The following is an 18,423-nucleotide window of genomic DNA, read 5'->3' as shown; positions in this document are numbered from 1 at the left end:
AGATCACTCTGCAAAACTGAAAAACATTACAGAACAAAGCAAGAGTATTATGCCAAGAAGATTGCATTAATTTATAAAAGACACTAACCTGTAACTAAATATAAAATATTTGACTGTAGGGTGAAATTATCCCTTAATGATATTTTCTACTTTTAAAAATAATTAATTTTAAATTCTAAGTTAAATAAGCTTAGTCCAACAGAATTAATTCAATTCAGTATCAAATGACACCCCCCCCCAAAAAAAGGTTATTTGCAGCTTCTACAAAAACAAATGTGTGAGCCAATTATTTTATTAAAGAGCCAGTTTGGTGTAGTTGTTAAGGCACCAGGATAGCAAACCAGGACACTGTGAGTTCTAGTCCCACCTTGGGCATGGAAGTCAGCTGGATGATTTTGGGCCAGTCATTCTCTCTCAGCCCAAATCAGCTCCCAGGGACAAACAGGAGGAGGAAGGAATATGAGGTATGTTCACACCCTTGAGCTATATCTAAAAAGGGAGGAATAAAAATCTAGTAATATTTGTAAAGGTATACAAAGAGCCTTATCCTTAGGTGAAGTCTTAACTACCAAGAAAGAAGGAAGCAACAAGACTTCAGCTTCGTGAAGTATTGTTCTAACTTAGTTTTCACATAGCAATTCATACTTTGTAGGTCTAAGAGATATACAGAAAACTTGGAAGTAGGTAGCTCTGTTGACACATGACTAATATTTTGTTCCTTCTCTTCAACAGTTTCTATTCCAGCTGGTAACTATAAAAAAAATATATTCATGTCACAAGGCATGCCAAATTTTTAAACTTTCAATTTCCAAACATTAGGGGTGCTCAAAAGTTGTGACATGCCTTGGGAATTGGTAAGTAACTACATCAATATCATAACTTTTTAAAATTTGTTTCTTTCATAGTCTGCCACATGTCTATGGAGATTCTCAATTGTCCAGGTCATGGTTGTCCCAAAGGAGCTTCTTCTAAAGGACTTTCTTAATTTGAAAATGTATCATTTCTCATCCAAGAAGCTTCTTCAGTTTGTCAGAAAAAGCACCATTTTGTTTGCCTTGTCACAAATTATTTTCCTTTTGTGCTACGTCTTTTACATCCAACTGAAGGCAAGCACTTCTTTAAAGTGCTTTGAAAAGATTTTTTTTCTTATTTAAGAAAACACTAGCAAAAACTATTTATTTCTCATAAACAAATAGTAATGGACCAATAATAAGCTGATTGGGAAAAGTTGAGAAAATGATTTACAACCATACAAATATATCTCAATTGGTTTTACTTGAATAAAAAACTCCCCCAGCTAGATCTGTTATCCAGCAAATATTGGATTAATATACTCAATATTATAACTTCTCTGCTATATTTGAAAATGTTCACCTTCCAGAGTAAAACTGAATTGATGTAAAGCTTGAACTGAATAGGTGATGCACTCTATCATTGGCTAAGTAATGGGCTTATCTTGTATCAGAAAAGAGATGAAACAGCAATTCTCAATTGATTGTCAAACTCTGTTTTATGACTGTTACAAATAGCTCTATATAGAACAGAATAAAGAGTATATTCTTTGTTCTCAAATACTAGTAACATCTCTCATTGATTTACACGAAATAATTATGTACACAACAGTGTTCCTTAATACCATGGAAGAAAGAACTATTTGCAAACATTTCATCTCGTATTTAATTACAATACTGTTTCTACGCATAACATTGCTTTCTAATTAAATATTATATACTGGCTATCTTATTCAGTGAAAGTATTTAAGAATATATCTAAATCCTCAGAACTTTTCTTAGTATCCTCTCTACTGAAAATGTTTATCTTAACTTATACAATATATGAAATATTTCTTTCCCCAAAACAATTTCTATGCAAAGTGATTTTACTGCCAGTTCTTTAAATACTGATTCATTAAAGAAATAGAAAATGCGGACTGAGGAAAAATGGCAGTTAATTTAGAATAAAAAGCATTTTTCCTTTAAGGAATAATACTAATATTTCCTTTTAAAATTAATTCTATATAAGAGACTACAAATCATTAGCATCGCTTTGTGTTTTTCAATACAGACTGCCCCTTTTTTGTTAAATTACTCACACTGAGGCTTCATTGTGGAAAAAGCAATTCCGTATTCATTGGATCAAACTTATAGAGATGGGTGCAACTGTTGATATTTGAAATATGACTCACAGAAATTATGCATGGTACTTTGACAAAGAGGCTATAAATGTAAATAATCAAACAGCTTAAATTGGGATGAAACACTGCAATTTTCACCATTTGTAAGGCTTGTTAGCCATAGCATCAGAACCATTATTTTTAGATTCCTTTTTTAAAATCTGGAATTACTATTTTTCCTCTCATTCTGAGTGAACCATTTAAATTATTTTGTGATTGGTGTCATTTGATTTCAATATTTTCTGAGAATTTCTCCCAGGTTGTTTGATTTATTGCCAAAATCAGGATGAGTTCTATAAATGGTTTTAAATAGTCTTTGATTAAATGAACCTTTTGGGGGGTAGTTTCTACCAATCATATTGTTCCTATTGATTTGGGCTGAGATTGAGGGTGGAATTAGTCACAGCAAATGTTTTATTTACTCACCAAACTCTAAACAAGCAAAATGAAGTTAAGACTATTTTTTTCTGAAATGGAGAATAGTCCAAATTACAGATTTTCTTGCTTTTTATGAAAGTATTGGGTTGGATTTTTTTTTAAAAATACTAATTTTACATAAGAAAAGATAGAATGTCAGGAAATCAATAATTAAAATTTTACTCTACCACAGGAGGGGAAACAAAACTAATCAAAAGATCACTCAAAAACATCATAATATCAAAAGTAATAATAACTAGTTAAAATTACAAGCAGAAATATTTAAATTAGCATTACTATTCCCTGGGCAATATTTACTGATCATTAGAAATTATATAAAAATCCTTAGGTTGGCCATAGATACAATATTGTAGATCATAATAAAAAGATGCCCTACTTGACCCCTGGAGATTATTAGTTATCTTTAATTCTTAGGCATGCAAGATTCTTTCAATGGTAGACAACTCTAAACAGAAAAGACTCCATCTCTGTAGCAAAGATTCAAATACACGAAAAGTCTGCAAATGAATGTGCTAAGAAAACACTATTGTGTTAAAAAAAAAAGCACTGCTTGCAGAAGGGTGTTGATACTACACGCCACAAACATATTTCCTGCAATAAGGAGTTCTTACTGGTTGGGAATTCCATACTGGTTGGGCTTACTGAACTCAGGAGGAATGACAGAAGGGAGAAGGCATGGAGATATTTAGGAAGTTTTTCTGGCAACAGTATACAAGTGGTTAAACTCCTCCTTCTGAACTCTATCACTGCAAATAGTCTGGTTATGCATTCTTCTAAAATGATTCAGAAGAGGTGGTATAGAAAGAAGATGGCATGAAACCCAGCACTTTTTTAAAAAAGCAGGTGTATGGTTCAGGATTTCTGCTGACTCTTAGCATTAGGATGCAGCTACTTTCAAGAGGCATGTTAATGTAATGATTGTATAAGTTTTATTATTAGTTCCTATTTTGAAAGTATTTTAAGGCACACGGAAAGGCTATAAATTGTTAAAACTTTTTTCAGCAACTTGCTGAACTAATAGAACATGTTTCAAAATAAAATAAAGTGTCTTAAAAGTTTTCTGAACTAGACTAGGTATCCAGTGGTTTTTTTATTTTTTCAGTGATGACAATTTCAGGAATACATAGAGAACTACTTCACATATTCATTCACCCTGACTTCTTAATCAGCATGTACATTTTTAAAAAGCATGTAATTTTAAATTATTTTATTAACATCTTGAACACTGACTGTCAAATCTACCAAAGAATAATAATAATAATAAAAAATCAAAATCACGGTTGTTATTCTTCTTGCAAGAAGCAGAAACATTCTATTTTGGCTCATAAATTATGCTTTAAAACTAAGAGGTGCCCTTTAAAAATTGCCCTCTTTTTATAGTGATCAAAGCTATTTATCTATTTGATAATTTAGGATCTGCCTGAGTGGCGGCTTGACCTTTGAGAGCAGGGCAAATATTTCCAAGGAAATAGAACATGCTGTAAACTATTTGTCAATTAACCGGAAACCAGTCTAGCATTGCGATCAAATTAAAACATTCGTCTGTAACAACCTGTGGGAGAGATGTAGCACCTGCTCTTCAGGGTCTCTCAAGCCTGCTGTTGAAACCATCATTATTCCATATAGATTGCAATTATCCAGCATGCAGAGGAAAAGACAGTTGGGCTTTCAGCAGTCCACACGCAGGAAAAAGACAAGGGCGCGTTTGAAACCTCCACTCTCAATTGCCAACGCTGCAAAGAACAGAGTACCGAATACACCTTTCCTTTCTGACCTTTCGGTCTCCCTGCAATCTTCTCTCCCCCCCGCCCGCCACTCGCTCTCGCACCTTAAAAGCGGGACGCAAAAGAGGAGCTCAGTCTCAAACGTCAATCAACCCGCCTGGCGCCTCCCTCCGCGGCACCACTTCTTTGCGCTCACCTTGTGATCCAGGACGCTGATGTAGCCTTCCAAAAGACGGTCGGCCAGACCGGGAAAGGGTCCCCGGGACGCTGTAGTCGAGGGCCGCTGGCTAACCGGCTTCTGAACGGGGCTGGTCGTCGTCGCCACCTGCTGCTGGACTTGCTCCTTTAAGGCCCATCTGCCACCGGCACCGTCACTGCCACCACCGCCGCTGCTGCTGCTGCCTCCGCTCCCGATGCTGCCGTACATAAGCAACAAGCTCGTGCACATGGTGGTGAGCGCTAAAGACACAGCCAGCCCATGGCGCTGTAAGGAGGGAGGGGCAAAGAGAGGCTGAGAACCCGCTGGACACACAGCTCGGGTCTGGGCTGAGCTGAGCTGAGCTAAAGAGAGGCGGGCAAGTGAAAGGGGGGAAAAAACGCTGGACCTCAACAGCACAGCGGCGGCAAAAGTAACGCTGCTCGGCCGGTCGGGATCTCTCTCCCGTGGAGGGTATACGAGGAGCTCCACAGCCTCCCTCCTCCCCGCGGCTTTTCTTCGCGCGACTCGCAGCGGCGCCTTGCCTCCCTCCCGCTTGATTTCCCGCCGGTTTTGACCCCACCACCACCAGCAGCAGCCCCGCAATTAGGCAATGCCGCAAACGGCCGGGTGGACTCTTGGCCGGCTTGACCGAATTGTAAGCGAGAGGCTGCCCTGTTGTCTTCTCCCTTTTCCCCTCAGGCTGCCGAAGGGAGCGCACACACACCGACGCGCGCCCCTCGGTTCAGCGGCTCGCAGGCTGTGGAAGTTTGGACTTCCTCTGGAAGGGCTGGAGGGGTTTCATATATATATATATATGTGTTCATATATATATATTGCCTAAATATATATACATTGCCATAAATATATATTATAATATATATATATATATATATATATATATATATATATATATATATATATATATATATAAATACAAAATATATATATTGTATATTGTATATATATATATATATATTTCCCGACACATTCGAAATAAAAGGGAGCCGAGAGACGCAGGGAAGGTTGCTCGGTCGTCTCGTTTTTGACCGCGCGCCTACGCTTATTAGCCTTTTTTGCAAGTTCCAAAGCGAAAAGTGCACTTGGAGGTTGCAACGCCTCGCCCTCTCTCTCTTTTTTTTTTACTCCCGTCGCTTCTTAGCCCCTTCCCCCCCCCACTTATCCACACCCCCTCGGGCTCGCCCACCTTTCTTTTGGCATCCCCGCCGACCTCAGTTTTGGCTTTGCGTTTGGAATCCATGGATTTTTGCAACCCGCCTTCTCTTTCCAAATTTAAGGCGTGAATATATACGCATACAGCCTTACTTAAATGGTAGGTGGGAGATCGCTGCGCGAAGGACCTCGCCACTCTTAGGATTACCGACGGCGACCCCACATCCCTGCATTTCAAGCCGGACTCTTCTTCCCCGCCAGCCTTAGACCCCGACGACGCTGCGCTGCCACCGCTTTCCCCCCCAAAAAAGAAAGGCAAGCGATGGAAAGTTGTTCGCCTCTTCCTGCGGGTTTTGCCAAATACCCATCGGCAGCACACCCACCAGCCCCGGCTGAAATCACAAATCCAGCCTGCCTGAGAGGGTCTGAGAACGCCCGCCAAATTCACACGCCGAATCTCACGGTCTCGTTTCAAGTCCTCGCGGCGATCTGGGATCCGCGGACTTACCATCAACGTCTTCATTTTTGTATATCCCCCCGTCCTTTATACCGCGATCTCAGGCTCAAGCATCTGAAATCACTTTTTCTCCTACGGCTTCCATGGCAAAGGAACCGGCGACATAGTTTCTGGCGGGAACAGCGATTGAAAATCCAGAGCCACGGGGAGGATCGACCCAACCTTGAGCCGGCAAGAGAAGCGCGGCTCTTGCAGAGATTAGAGGCAAAGAATTAAAACTGGACCCTTTTAGAGTCTCCCAGTGATCTGCACAAGTACCGCCTGACGAGGCTTTCTGGGTCCTAAACCACCCCTTTTCCTATGCTTTCTCCCAGCGTTTGTAGAAATTAACAGCTTCCCATTGGGTTTATTCCTACCTAGAAATCCGAAAAAAGCTCATTTTTATCAAAGCAGGAATCTCGTGTTATAAAGGAGAAATATTCTTTGTGGTGGAGACTTCATCCAAGCAGTCCCAGATAGCAAAAGCTATAGGTCTCTGGGTTTAACAATCTCTTATTTAATCAGTAGACAATCTTATAAACATCAGCAATGACATGCTTTCAAAACACAGCAGTAGTATCTGTAAAAGCCTGTTTTAAACAAAATGTTCTGCTATTTCCCTCTTTCCTGTAAAAGTTTCTTGGCACTAGTAACCATTTTTGCTCCATCCCTCAAGATTTATATTTGAACTATAATAACTTGCTTACCACATTAAAACATTAAAGTCACCTTGGTTGTTATTTACGAGATGGCTCTAACATCATTTTTCTAAACATTAAAATAAACATTTGAAATGTTGCCATTGCCTGTTCTTACACCATGCTTGTCTATATCGTATGTATTTATTACTTCATGTTTAAGAAGATAAGAGTCATCTACATTCTACCATCCAGATGTGTATCTAATTAATAGCATATCTTTATATCAGTCCTTTAAATTAACAGTTTAATTTACTGTTTTCAATAGGAGCTTTCTGTGTAAACAAAATATTTTGGATTATTTCATGGGAAGCCTTTCTTGCATAAAAGCATAGTTCACGAACCCATGAACTAAAGTCTGTGGGAATTGGTAGATTCTTCTTACTGTAGCTGATGTCTATGTAGGAGTTGGTGGGTCCTTCTTATTTCCATAGCTGATGTCTGTACTTCTTGTTGCTGTTCTTTCCTCTTGCTCTGTTGAAGTAGAACTTGTTGGGCCAGCCTAGCTATGAGCAGTATTATTGTCCTATAGTGGGATCAAAAAGTGCTCCTAGAGAGATTGTGAAAACTACATGGATTTAGAACTAATATGATCCAGCTTTCTTCTTCTTCAGCCAAATCAGCTGATAAAGAAGCTGATGAAGCCAAACCAAAGAAGATCCCAGGTGCCACAAACAAACTACTTTAAAACTCGTGTAGGGCTGCCCCACCAAGATCAGCAAGCAAGAGAATAAGAAAACTACATTGTACAGAGGGCCTTAACTTATCCTTTAACTTATCCTTAAAAAATAGACTTCATACATATTAGAAGCCAGGCAGCAATGTTGTACATTTGTAAAGTATCAGGAAAAAAGATTAAAATTATGGATATCTAATTATCAGTGGCAGATATGCAGAAAATATATAAGTAGCATGAACCACCAATAATGTTATATTTTCTTATTGCAGTAAATATATATTTCAATGTATCTTTTTTATAAAAAATAATTATAAATAGAAAGCTAATATATACTTTTCTTGCTCTATAGATGCTATTTTAAAATGGTGCTTCAAGAAGTTATTTTTAATGACATGATTAAAATGTCAAAATGATAGCATTTAAATTAGAAGCCTCTTAATTATATTCAAAGTTCTCTGAATACCTACAGGATAATAGAACTTTCTTTAATCTCTGGCCAATATTAAAAATTATTTCAAGAAGCAAACTGTCTGCAAACTACTTTATCCAAAAGTAGTTTGGTATCTCTTTCAAGACTGGTATACAACTGGTATCTTTCAAGATTGAAATTGTCAATAAAATCTACTTTTATTATCTCAGTAAAATGAAATAGGTGCCACGTCTGTATATGACACGACATGGCACTTAATAGAAGAAGACCCATTGAGCAGAGTGGAAATTCCTCCTAGCAAGCACATTTCCCATCCCCACTAAAAAGAATCCACCAAAATCTTCAGGGTTCTCTTTAATAAAGTGGTTCATACTTCACAAAGTCATACCTATAATATAATCTAGTGTCACCTTAAAGACTAACCCATTAGTCTTTAAGGTGCCACCAGATTCTTCCTTGACTGTATGTATTATATACAGTAATAGTTCAGTGATTAGATAATCAGCATATTTTATTTTAAAACAAAGATTGCTTACATAAAATAAACATTTTTTAGTTTAAAACGGAATATTACAAAATAGAAAGTCTGAAAAATATAAAGTCTCGTGCTCCATTATCTTTCAATGTCACTGGATACTTAGTGAATAAGCTTCATGAATCATTGGCAGCAAATTAGTGATGGTTCTTTGATTCTTTCTTGAATAAAGTATAGATAGAAAAGATAGGTCATGTTTTAAAAGTACTTTTCCTTTCATTAAGAGCATTTCATTTCAAGCCTTTTGCTTGAAACTGGCCAACTTCTCTGTGCTATTTCATGCCAAACAAAAACATCATATTTATGATTAAGGCTCATAGCTGTATGCTGGACATCTGTTATACAGTATGTCTAACCGAATCATCAGGGTTATGAGTTGGGATGATAGCTAGCTACAGTTAGTTACAGAGTGTCTTGATCAAGTGGCGAGGTTAAATTTTGTAATTTAAGTTTGCTTTGAATCATATCCAGTTGTCTGATTCTCAGATAATTACTTTGTCATGATGGTCATAGACACAGCATTTGGCAGCTAAACTGCTGTGGTTGCAAACAAGTCATCTATGCACACTCTGCCATACTTATGTGTAGACATGATGTATCAAGGGAAATCTATAAAGACAAATTAGAAAAAAGCCAATTCACCTTTTTTTAAACTGAGAATGGTTTGTCTTAGCTTGGTGCCTCTTAATGTTTTGTATGTTTATGTACATGCATGAAAAGATGCAGATAACCCCCCACCCCAGAAATAGTTATTCAGTCTTGAGTTTATGAACATTCCTCACTGACTTGAAAGATAAAATAAAATAAAATACTTTTAAAAGCTCCTTGAACTTGCTGTATTCAATGTAAAGTGAGTTATGACTTTTTAAAAAAAATAAAGATAAATAAAGACAGAATCTTAGCCAACATTTAGAATTATTAATATTCTAAATGGCGGCTAATCTTCCATCAGGACTGGACATTTTTGCTGGTGATATTGTTTAATATCATCAAAAATAATCTTTGAAATAAACCATAGATTGAGGTTGTAAATGGGCAGAGCAAAAATCATTCATTTTTTTCTTTTGACAGTATTGTTATCACCCATATTTTTCTTTTCTAAGCAACTGTGAGATGCACAGCTCTTATGACAAGTCTGAACTGATTCCTTTATCAAGGTTTTTAAACTATACCTTCCCTGCCCTATGCAAATAATAGTAGTTCCTGATTAATCTTCTCATATGATATTTTTGCATAATAAGCCTCCTAAAATGATATTGTTTGGTTTTAAGTGTGTGTGTATATTCATTCTCTATCCAAAAATTAAAATACAAGTCCCACCGATGGGTGTTATGTACAAGATACATCCCCGTTGTATAATATCATTGATTGGGAAGCTATAACAAGTTTGTGAGAAAGTTCAATTGTCCAGTAAATATGTTGCAGAACAGTTGCCTGTTACTCAGGCAATAACTGACCTATCTGCTTAGTTTTAGCCTTGGACTACATCGATATTTTGCATATTTTTGTCAGTAGATCATGAATATTGGCATGTGTAATTGGTTAGGATTAACCTGCATTCTCAAGTGCTACAGTCCAAATTTCCAGTTTATCTGTCAGCCTCAATAAAAATATGGTAGCTCTAGAATAAGACTTATTTTCTAAATAGGAAGGCAGATGTGAACAGGTGTGTTGCATAGAGCGAGTGACACTATTATGACACTTTCGTTTAAGGCTAATTGAAATTCTGGAGAGAAGCACTGGTGTTACCGCTACATCACATTCATGTTTTAGTACTCCAGGCAATACAGTAATAATGCTTTAATGCCATGGAGATTTTCTGTTTTGCCCTAGCTGTTAACTCTCAAAAGTGCAGCTAGAAAATTAGACTCTACACTTAATAGACTTAGCAGAGAAGGAAGCTCCTTTGGAAAACTATGTATATTGTTGTAGAAAATGGGTGTTTTATATAGAAGAGGATGTGGAAGGAAATTAGGAAGTGTCAAAACTGAAATGGCACCTTCAGTACAAATACAAATATGATTATGTTTCTTTGTGGTTATGTCATTACAATACTGTGGACTGCCCAAGATTTTATTATAAAGGAGACTTATGGTCCAATCAATTATAAAATAATAGTATTTAGTGAGATTCTGCTTTATTTTTTATTAGCATGTATTTGTCTATGTACACAGATACCATGAAACATAGAATTATTATTTCAGGGAATATTCCTTCCAGATTCAGAGATTATTTGTAAGTAGATAAATTTCATAAACCAATTACATTTAAAGAGAGACACAAATCTCTCCCCATCATTCTTTACACATTTCAATTTTGCATGAGATATTTTAGATTAGTATTAGAACTTCTGTAATGGCTTAGAAGGACTAACATTGTGGGGAAAAGGAACAAGGTTTTTTATTTCTTTATGCAGGCATATGAGAATATATACACAGTGTAGAATACTTATTCCTGATTACTGACATAACATTATTTTCTGCAATGGTTCCATTATTAACTGGGTATTTCACTTCTGCACATGCAAATGTTTTCCTGTATTAATTCCAAAATCAGTCTTTTTATCATCTGTCTTCTCATTGATAATGCCTTCAAGCCATTGGCATGCAGGGTCTACAGCTGTTCAACTGTATCCTTCTATCAGACTCAAAACTTAATCTTGAATGTTCAACTCTATCTCTCTGTGATAATCCATTGTAGTTTAATTTTAATATTGAAAGAGAAATCTTGATCATTTTCTTGACTTGGGTTTAGTAAAAGAATATCCTGCGTAAGATGATCCTATATTTGGAGAATGACAGAAATCATGTTTTTTTTTCACTGCTTGGAAGAACTCATTTTCTGAATCGTGTGTGCCAATACTTTTCCAAAGAGTGTGTCTATTTTCACGTGACTTAGGGAAGAGCAGGTTCCTGAATGATCATGAGAATAGGGTGATTCTTCATGATTCACTGCCCTAGCATTGGCAGTAGCAACTACCCTGTTTCTCCAACAATACGGCCTCCCCCAATAGGAAGTCCCAGCATGTTTTATAAGCGTGAAATGAAATTAAGCCCCTCCCCCCAAATTAAGGCCTATATTAAAACATGCGAAATGGGGGGAATGGTTGGGGGGCTTGCCATTAGGAAGTACTTTTGTTGCATAACCGGATATGGTGCCTGTGTTGACCCCGATATGAAGTGTCCCACCAACGCCGAGGTCAACATCCAAGCTGTCACTGCCCGCCCGCCCGAAGGTTCAAGGGGGGGAATTAAGTCACCCCCGAAAAGACGACCTAGCCATTTTTGGGGGGCTCAAAAAAAAAAAAGACCCGGCCTTATTATATGAGAAACACAGTACTAAGGAATAACAGGAGATAGTAAATATTATTCCTATCAGTGACCTTCTAAGCCAGAGTGTCAAACTCATGCCATTACGGTGACATATTAGGACTTCCCCCCCCTTCATTAAACCAGATGTGGGCATGGCCAGCGTATGATGCATCTGGCCCATGGGCCAGGAGTTTGACAGCCCTGTTTTAAGCCAAGTCAGTGATTGAGCTTACATCGCCATACATCCAGTCTTTATTTGCTGCTTCTATCTCAGAACTGGAAGTCGGAGATAAGGCCAGTGACCTGTACACCAACTTTTTCATCAGAAAACCTTCAGGATCATATTATAAGATTTAGAAAGTGAATTAGCACAAAAATTAAACTGATTAAACATATATATGTTATATTGTTAATACATTTATATTAAATATTTATATTATTTCCACCTCATTCATTTCTAAATATTGAATGGCACATTTACAGTGATCACCATCCTCTCATACCTCAGCTGATTCCCATGTTTAAAATGAATAAATATGAGAAAATAAGCTAAAACAAAGCCTCATACCAAGACAATCATACCTGTTTTCTATTACACAATCATGTGTGAAAGAGGGGGTAGGAAAATAGAGATAGTAGCAACAATGTAAAGATTGTTGCATATCTGGCTTACAATAATCTCTAGACCAGTAAGTCTTAAAGTGTAGTCCATGAAAGCAGATCTCTCAAGGATCTGCAAAATCAAAGTTACTTGCCAGATATTGAAGATATTCTGTAATTGGAGATTACAAAATACCATTATAATCCACTTTAATTCATATTGATGTTAAAACGGGCAAATGCAATAACACTTCTGATTTAAAAATATTTTGAACAAATTTCATATTTTAGAATTTAAACTAAAAAGTGCTACAAATCCTGTAGCTTAAAAAAAAGGACCAAAAACAATTGAAAGTATGTTGCGCTACTTAAAATTCATACTGTACTTCTGTACTGGGACGATATGTTGCATTGTACGCATTGTAAATTTTTTGGATGAATGAATTTTTTTTCATTTTTTAAATTACGCAAAGTTAAAAGATTACTGAAATCAGTTTTGTATTGCAAACATTGCCAATGTTCAGCGACCAGGATGGTAATGAATTCATTGTATAGATTTTTTTTAAATTGCTCACGGATTCATGAAATGCTCTTCAAAATTCAAAATGTGCTTTGAGAACCGGTAAAGGAAAATAGGAAAGATGCAATATGCTGGATCAATCAATACGATTACCCTGTTATGAAATGGGGTTTTTGAACTGACAGAAATAAACAGCTAAAGAATGAAACATTGCACTGAAAGAATGAGCGCAAATGAAAATGCATGGGGGAAAAAAATCAAGATAGGATCATCTGAGTCAGCCATTTTAATACATTTTGTTTCTGGACTTTCTACTTTTCTGAATCACATTAAAAGGCTTTGGCTATTTGACAGCAAACGCTACCAAGGAACATGGAGAAAACACTGCAGTTTAAGCTTGAATGTGCAACTTTTTTCTTTTAAAATACAAATGGTTTTAACAATCCTATATACTAAGAATCTGACATAATTTTTTGGGGAAAATGTTCATCCTAAAGACATGAGCATATCTGAACTAGAGAAAGCATTTTTCCAAACCCCCAAAACTTTAACCTTAGGCTGTCTACTATTGACCTCACCCCTTTCCTAAGAAGTCTGTAGGGGGCGTGCATAAGCGCACCAATCGTGCCTACCATCTCTGTCCTATTGTTTCTTTTATTTTTCTTATATGTACCCATTTCATGTATTCATAACTATGTATATACTTATACCTATTATCTTGTAAGCAATTGACAAATCAAAATAAATAAAAAAATAAAAAATAAAAGCATTTTTAATTTAATTTAATTTTTTTAATTTTATTTTTAATGTACATCTCTAAGAATTTTAAATATATTTACTGACTACAAAAGAATGCATTGTCTGAATTGAGAAAGCATAGCACTGAGAATTGTGTACTGGAAAAGTATATACCGTGTTTCTCATATAATAAGGCCGGGTCTTTTTTTTTTTTTGAGCCCCGAAAAAATGGCTAGGCCGTCTTTTCGGGGGTGACTTAATTCCCTCCCTTGCATCCTCGGGCAGGCTGGAGGTGACGGCTTGAATGTTGACCTTGGTGTTGGCGGGGCACTTCATATCAGGAGACCTTCCACCACCATTGCTTTCCCTTCTCCCGTGCTGCTGCGGCATTTGGAGCAACGCCATGGCGTTTGGCACAGCCATGTGGCATTTGGTGCAGCCACGCTGGGCCGACCAGGGCTTCTCCCTGCAACCGGAGCCCGGTGGAGACACACAGCTTCAAGCACTCCTGTCGCTGCCTTCCCGGGCATCGTTCGAAGGCAATGCCCATTCTTTTAAAAACGACACCCTACTACCGGTACGACAAAGCCTCCCCTGCCCAAGAGGGCAGCCCAATCCCACATGGGGAGGCGAATCTCCCGGGGCCACAGTGCAGGATTGGCCCACCCTGGGAGAAGCGCCCAGCTGCCATCCCTGCCTGGCGCTGGGCAAAGCGCAAAGAGCTTCGCCTGGGGCACCCAGCACAGCTGACAAGCAGGCCCTCCTATGCCCGGTGGCGGAGCTCTGCTTTGGGCGCCTCCCCGCTGGGCCATCCGCTCATCCACCAGGGCCGCGCCGGAGCCGGGTGGGCTTGGCAGAGCCAGGAAAGTGAGCCGCGGGTGTGCCCCGCCAGCCAAGCGAAAGAGCCGGGCCGACCCAAGCTTGGCTTCCTTCCCAAGTCCCTCCAGCCTGACCTTGAAGTGGCCACTGGGAGAGGCTGCCCGAGGCAGTGATAGCGCCCACCCATCCGTGGACAAGGAGGCAAGGCGATGGCCCGCGCCGCATGCTCCAAGCTGAACCCCACTGAGTGAGTGCCGATGCCTGTGCCCGTGTCGCGTGTGGTTGCGCCAAATGCCATGTGGCTGTGCCAATCACCACGGTGTTGCTCCAAACACTGTGGCAGCACAGGGAGAAGGGAAAGCAACGGTGGCAGAAGGTCTTCCGATACAAAGTGCCCCACTAATGTCGAGGTCAATGCAGGCAGCACCATATCTGGGTGTGCAACAAAAGTACTTCCTAATGACAAGCCCCCCGCCATTCCCCCCCATTTTGCATGTTTAATATAGGCCTTAATTTGGGGGGAGGGCCTTAATTTCATTTCATGCCTATAAAACATGCTGGGACTTCCTATTGGGGGAGGCCATATTTTTGGAGAAACAGGGTATATGCTACAAGATTCATTTAAAAATACCAAGTGAAAATGCAGCAACATTGCAAATGACTGGACAGCTGTTTCAAAAATATTAGGGGATAGATGTAATACAAAAAGAGCAGAACTCTAAACCAGATTTTGCTGTGTTTTAAGCAGATTTACAGTTTGGTTTGGTTTTTTGCTGTCTAGCTAAGAAATATTGTAGAACGATGTTGCTCTTGGATAAAACATTAACATAAAGAGGAAAGGCTCATCTAACTAATATGCAAAGGAGAAAGCATTAATAAAACATGAAAAAGGACTAAAAGATAACAATATATTATGATTCAGTTTCTTGCGCCTCGTGTAGTAGTTCATAGCCCATAGGGAGTTCTCCTGCTGTTACTTGCACAAACACAAACATCACTTATGAAGACAGCTGAAGCTACAGTAGGGGACAAGGTAGTTCTGATGCTATGAAATCCAAGCAAGAATATATCAGAGGTTCTTCAAATACCCTTGAAATCAGCTTAGCAAATACTTTTGGTGTATGTTTGTATGTTTTGAGGGGAGTGGGAAGGAAAGGCTAAAGAGAATCCCTGGGATATTTTTTTTAAAACAAAGTTTTTATTTTTTACAACAAACATACAAACAAAACATAAAAACATAAAACCCTCTTTCAATTATATACATACAGTGTGTCAGTTGGTTACAATCTTTTGTGCTATCCTTTTTTTACCATTACTCACAAGTTATATAAATTCTCACCTTATCAATCTAGCTTGTGCTTATGTAATATCAATTATTAAACATTCATTTGACTAAATTATTTTTCCATCATTTCATACGAGATATTACAATTTTCATTATGATTTAATCTTATACATGACTCCAATGGTTATATATTTTATATTGTATTCTATATCAATCTATTAACTTTTATTGTAAGGCTTACTAATTATTTCTTTACCATGTCTTTTTATCTAACCACTGATAAAATAAATCCCATATCATATAAATTAAATTGTTCTTTAATTTCAAATGTCAATTTACTCATTTCGGTACAGTCCATGGTTTTCTTAATAATTTCCTCCTGCAGAGGTATTTTTTCATTTTTCCAATTCTTAGCAAATACAATTCTAGCCGCTGTTAAAACATTTACAATCAAATATTTCAATTTTTTACAATATATTTCTGGTATAATTCCCAATAAAAATATCTCAGGTTTAAAGTCTATGTGTTGTTTTGTCATTTTTTCCAACCATGTGTGGATTATAGTCCAATATCTTTTTGCATCCGAGCATGTCCACCACATATGGTAATATGAATCAGGTATCTGATGACATTTCCAATATTTATCCAATTTATTCTTGAACATCCTCGCAATTCTCGTCAGGGGTAAGTTCCCCCTGTAAAACATCTTATACAAATTTTCTTTATATGCAGTTGACATTGTCATTTTATAATTTTGAGACCACAATTTTTGCCATTTATCTAAGTCAATCCCATATCCAAAATTTTTCCCCCACGCAATCATTGTTTCTTTTACTTGTTCTTCCTCGAATTTAAACACTTGCAAATGTCCATAAAGTTTTTTGATTACTTTTTCATCAGTACCTGTCAAAATTTTATCTAAATCAGTCAACTTATCATAGATACCTTCTGTTTTAACATCTTTATCAAATCTAGATTGTATTTGCAAATATGAAAACCAATTCATTTTTATACCTTGTTCTTCCAACGCTTGCATAGATTTAAGTTCACCCTTTTCATTCAATATCTCACCATATCTAACTGTTTGTTCCTTTTTATATATTATTGGATAGGAAAAAGCTTCAATAGTAGATAACCATAGTGGAATTTTTAAATAATTTTGCTTTTTTATCTTCTCCCAGTTTAGAAACAATGCTTCTCGAATATAATGTCTTCTAAAATACCCCTGAGTTTTAGTTCCCTGATACCAGAGGAAGGCATGCCACCCTAACAGCAAGTCATGTCCTTCTAAATTCAAAAGTCTAGTATTCCTTAGCGTTATCCACTCCTTTACCCATATCAGACTCGTCGCTTGGTAATATAATTCCCAATTGGGCAAAGCAAATCCTCCTCTTATTCTTGCATCTTGTAGCAATTTAAGTTTTATTCTCACTTTCCTCCCCAGTCAAATGTATTTTAGCACTATTTTGTTTAAATCTTCAAAAAATTCTTTCCCTAATCTGATTGGAATTGTCTGGAATAAGTATAAGATTCTAGGCAATACATTCATCTTAACTGTAGATATTCTCCCAATCAGTGATAATTGTAAATTTTCCCATTTTATCAAGTCTGTTGTAATCTGTGGTTTAAGTTTAAAATAATTATCCTCCTTAAGCGTGCTACATCTTGGTATTCTGTGTATCCCTAAATACTTAATCTTATTTGTGACCTGGATCCCCAAAACTTCTTCCAATTCTTTCTTTTGTCTTACTAACATGTTCTTTCCTAAAATCTTTGTTTTATCTTTATTTATTTCCAAACCTACTACTTTCCCATACTCTTCTATCTTTTCTATCAGTTTAGGTGCTGATTCCAATGGATCCTGTAATATAAATACCAGGTCATCTGCAAAAGCTTGTAATTTATACTCTTCTTTTTTAATTTTCATTCCTTTCATTTCTTTTTCTTCTCTGATGTTCCTATTCAGCACTTCCAGTGTTCACACAAACAGCAGAGGTGACAGTGGACAGCCTTGTCTAGTCCCTTTTCTTATATCTATAAAGTCTGTTAACTCTCCATTTATCATAACCTTTGCAGTTTGTTTATGATATATCATTTCTATGGCTTGAGTAAATTTTTTACCAAAGCCCATTTTGTCCAATTGTAACAGCATAAAACGCCAATTCACATTATCAAAAGTTTTTTGTGCATCTAAAAACATCAGAACTATTTGTTTTTCAGGATGTGCCTCATAGTATTCCAGTGTATCTAAAATTATTCTATATTATCTTTAATCTGTCTCTTCAGCAGAAATCCATTTTGATCAGGGTGAATAAAATTGTTTAAGTATCTTTTCAGTCTTTCTGCCAGAATTGAAGCAAAAATTATATAATCTGAATTTAATAGTGATATTGGTCTGTAGTTTTTTTTTAAACAAGTTTTATTGATTTTACAAACAAACAAACAAAACAAAACATCATTAAACATTAAAAACATAAAACCTCTTTCCATTGTAAATCTTTACAAGGCAGGTAACACATTGCTTTATATCACATACTTAAAATTTATCCCATTTCCATATAAACACGTAAATTCCCTTTAGCAAATTCCACATTGTTTCTCTTTAATC

General features: G+C 37.1%; 1 protein-coding gene across 2 annotated transcripts in view; it reads right to left on the bottom strand.

Annotated features, from left to right (window-relative positions):
- The window catches only part of ST6GALNAC5 (ST6 N-acetylgalactosaminide alpha-2,6-sialyltransferase 5), a 77,851-nt gene extending 71,410 nt beyond the window's left edge, over positions 1–6,441 (bottom strand). The window contains exons 1-2 of one of the 2 annotated variants that reach the window (XM_026700112.2): positions 6,213–6,441; positions 4,532–4,819 (exon numbers count right to left, since the gene is read on the bottom strand). In XM_026700112.2, coding sequence (XP_026555897.1) covers positions 4,532–4,819; positions 6,213–6,227 — 303 coding nt within the window. In that variant the 5' untranslated portion in view covers positions 6,228–6,441. The remainder of the gene's footprint in view (positions 1–4,531; positions 4,820–6,212) is intronic. The other variant, XM_087930048.1, reaches the window with a different exon arrangement.
- Positions 6,442–18,423: the final 11,982 nt, after the last annotated feature.

Source organism: Pseudonaja textilis, chromosome 3 (assembly GCF_049901715.1).
Source record: "Pseudonaja textilis isolate UNSWEBS1 chromosome 3, rPseTex1.2, whole genome shotgun sequence".
In the NCBI taxonomy this organism is placed as follows: domain Eukaryota; kingdom Metazoa; phylum Chordata; class Lepidosauria; order Squamata; family Elapidae; genus Pseudonaja; species Pseudonaja textilis.
This window is presented reverse-complemented; position numbering and strand designations above follow the sequence as displayed.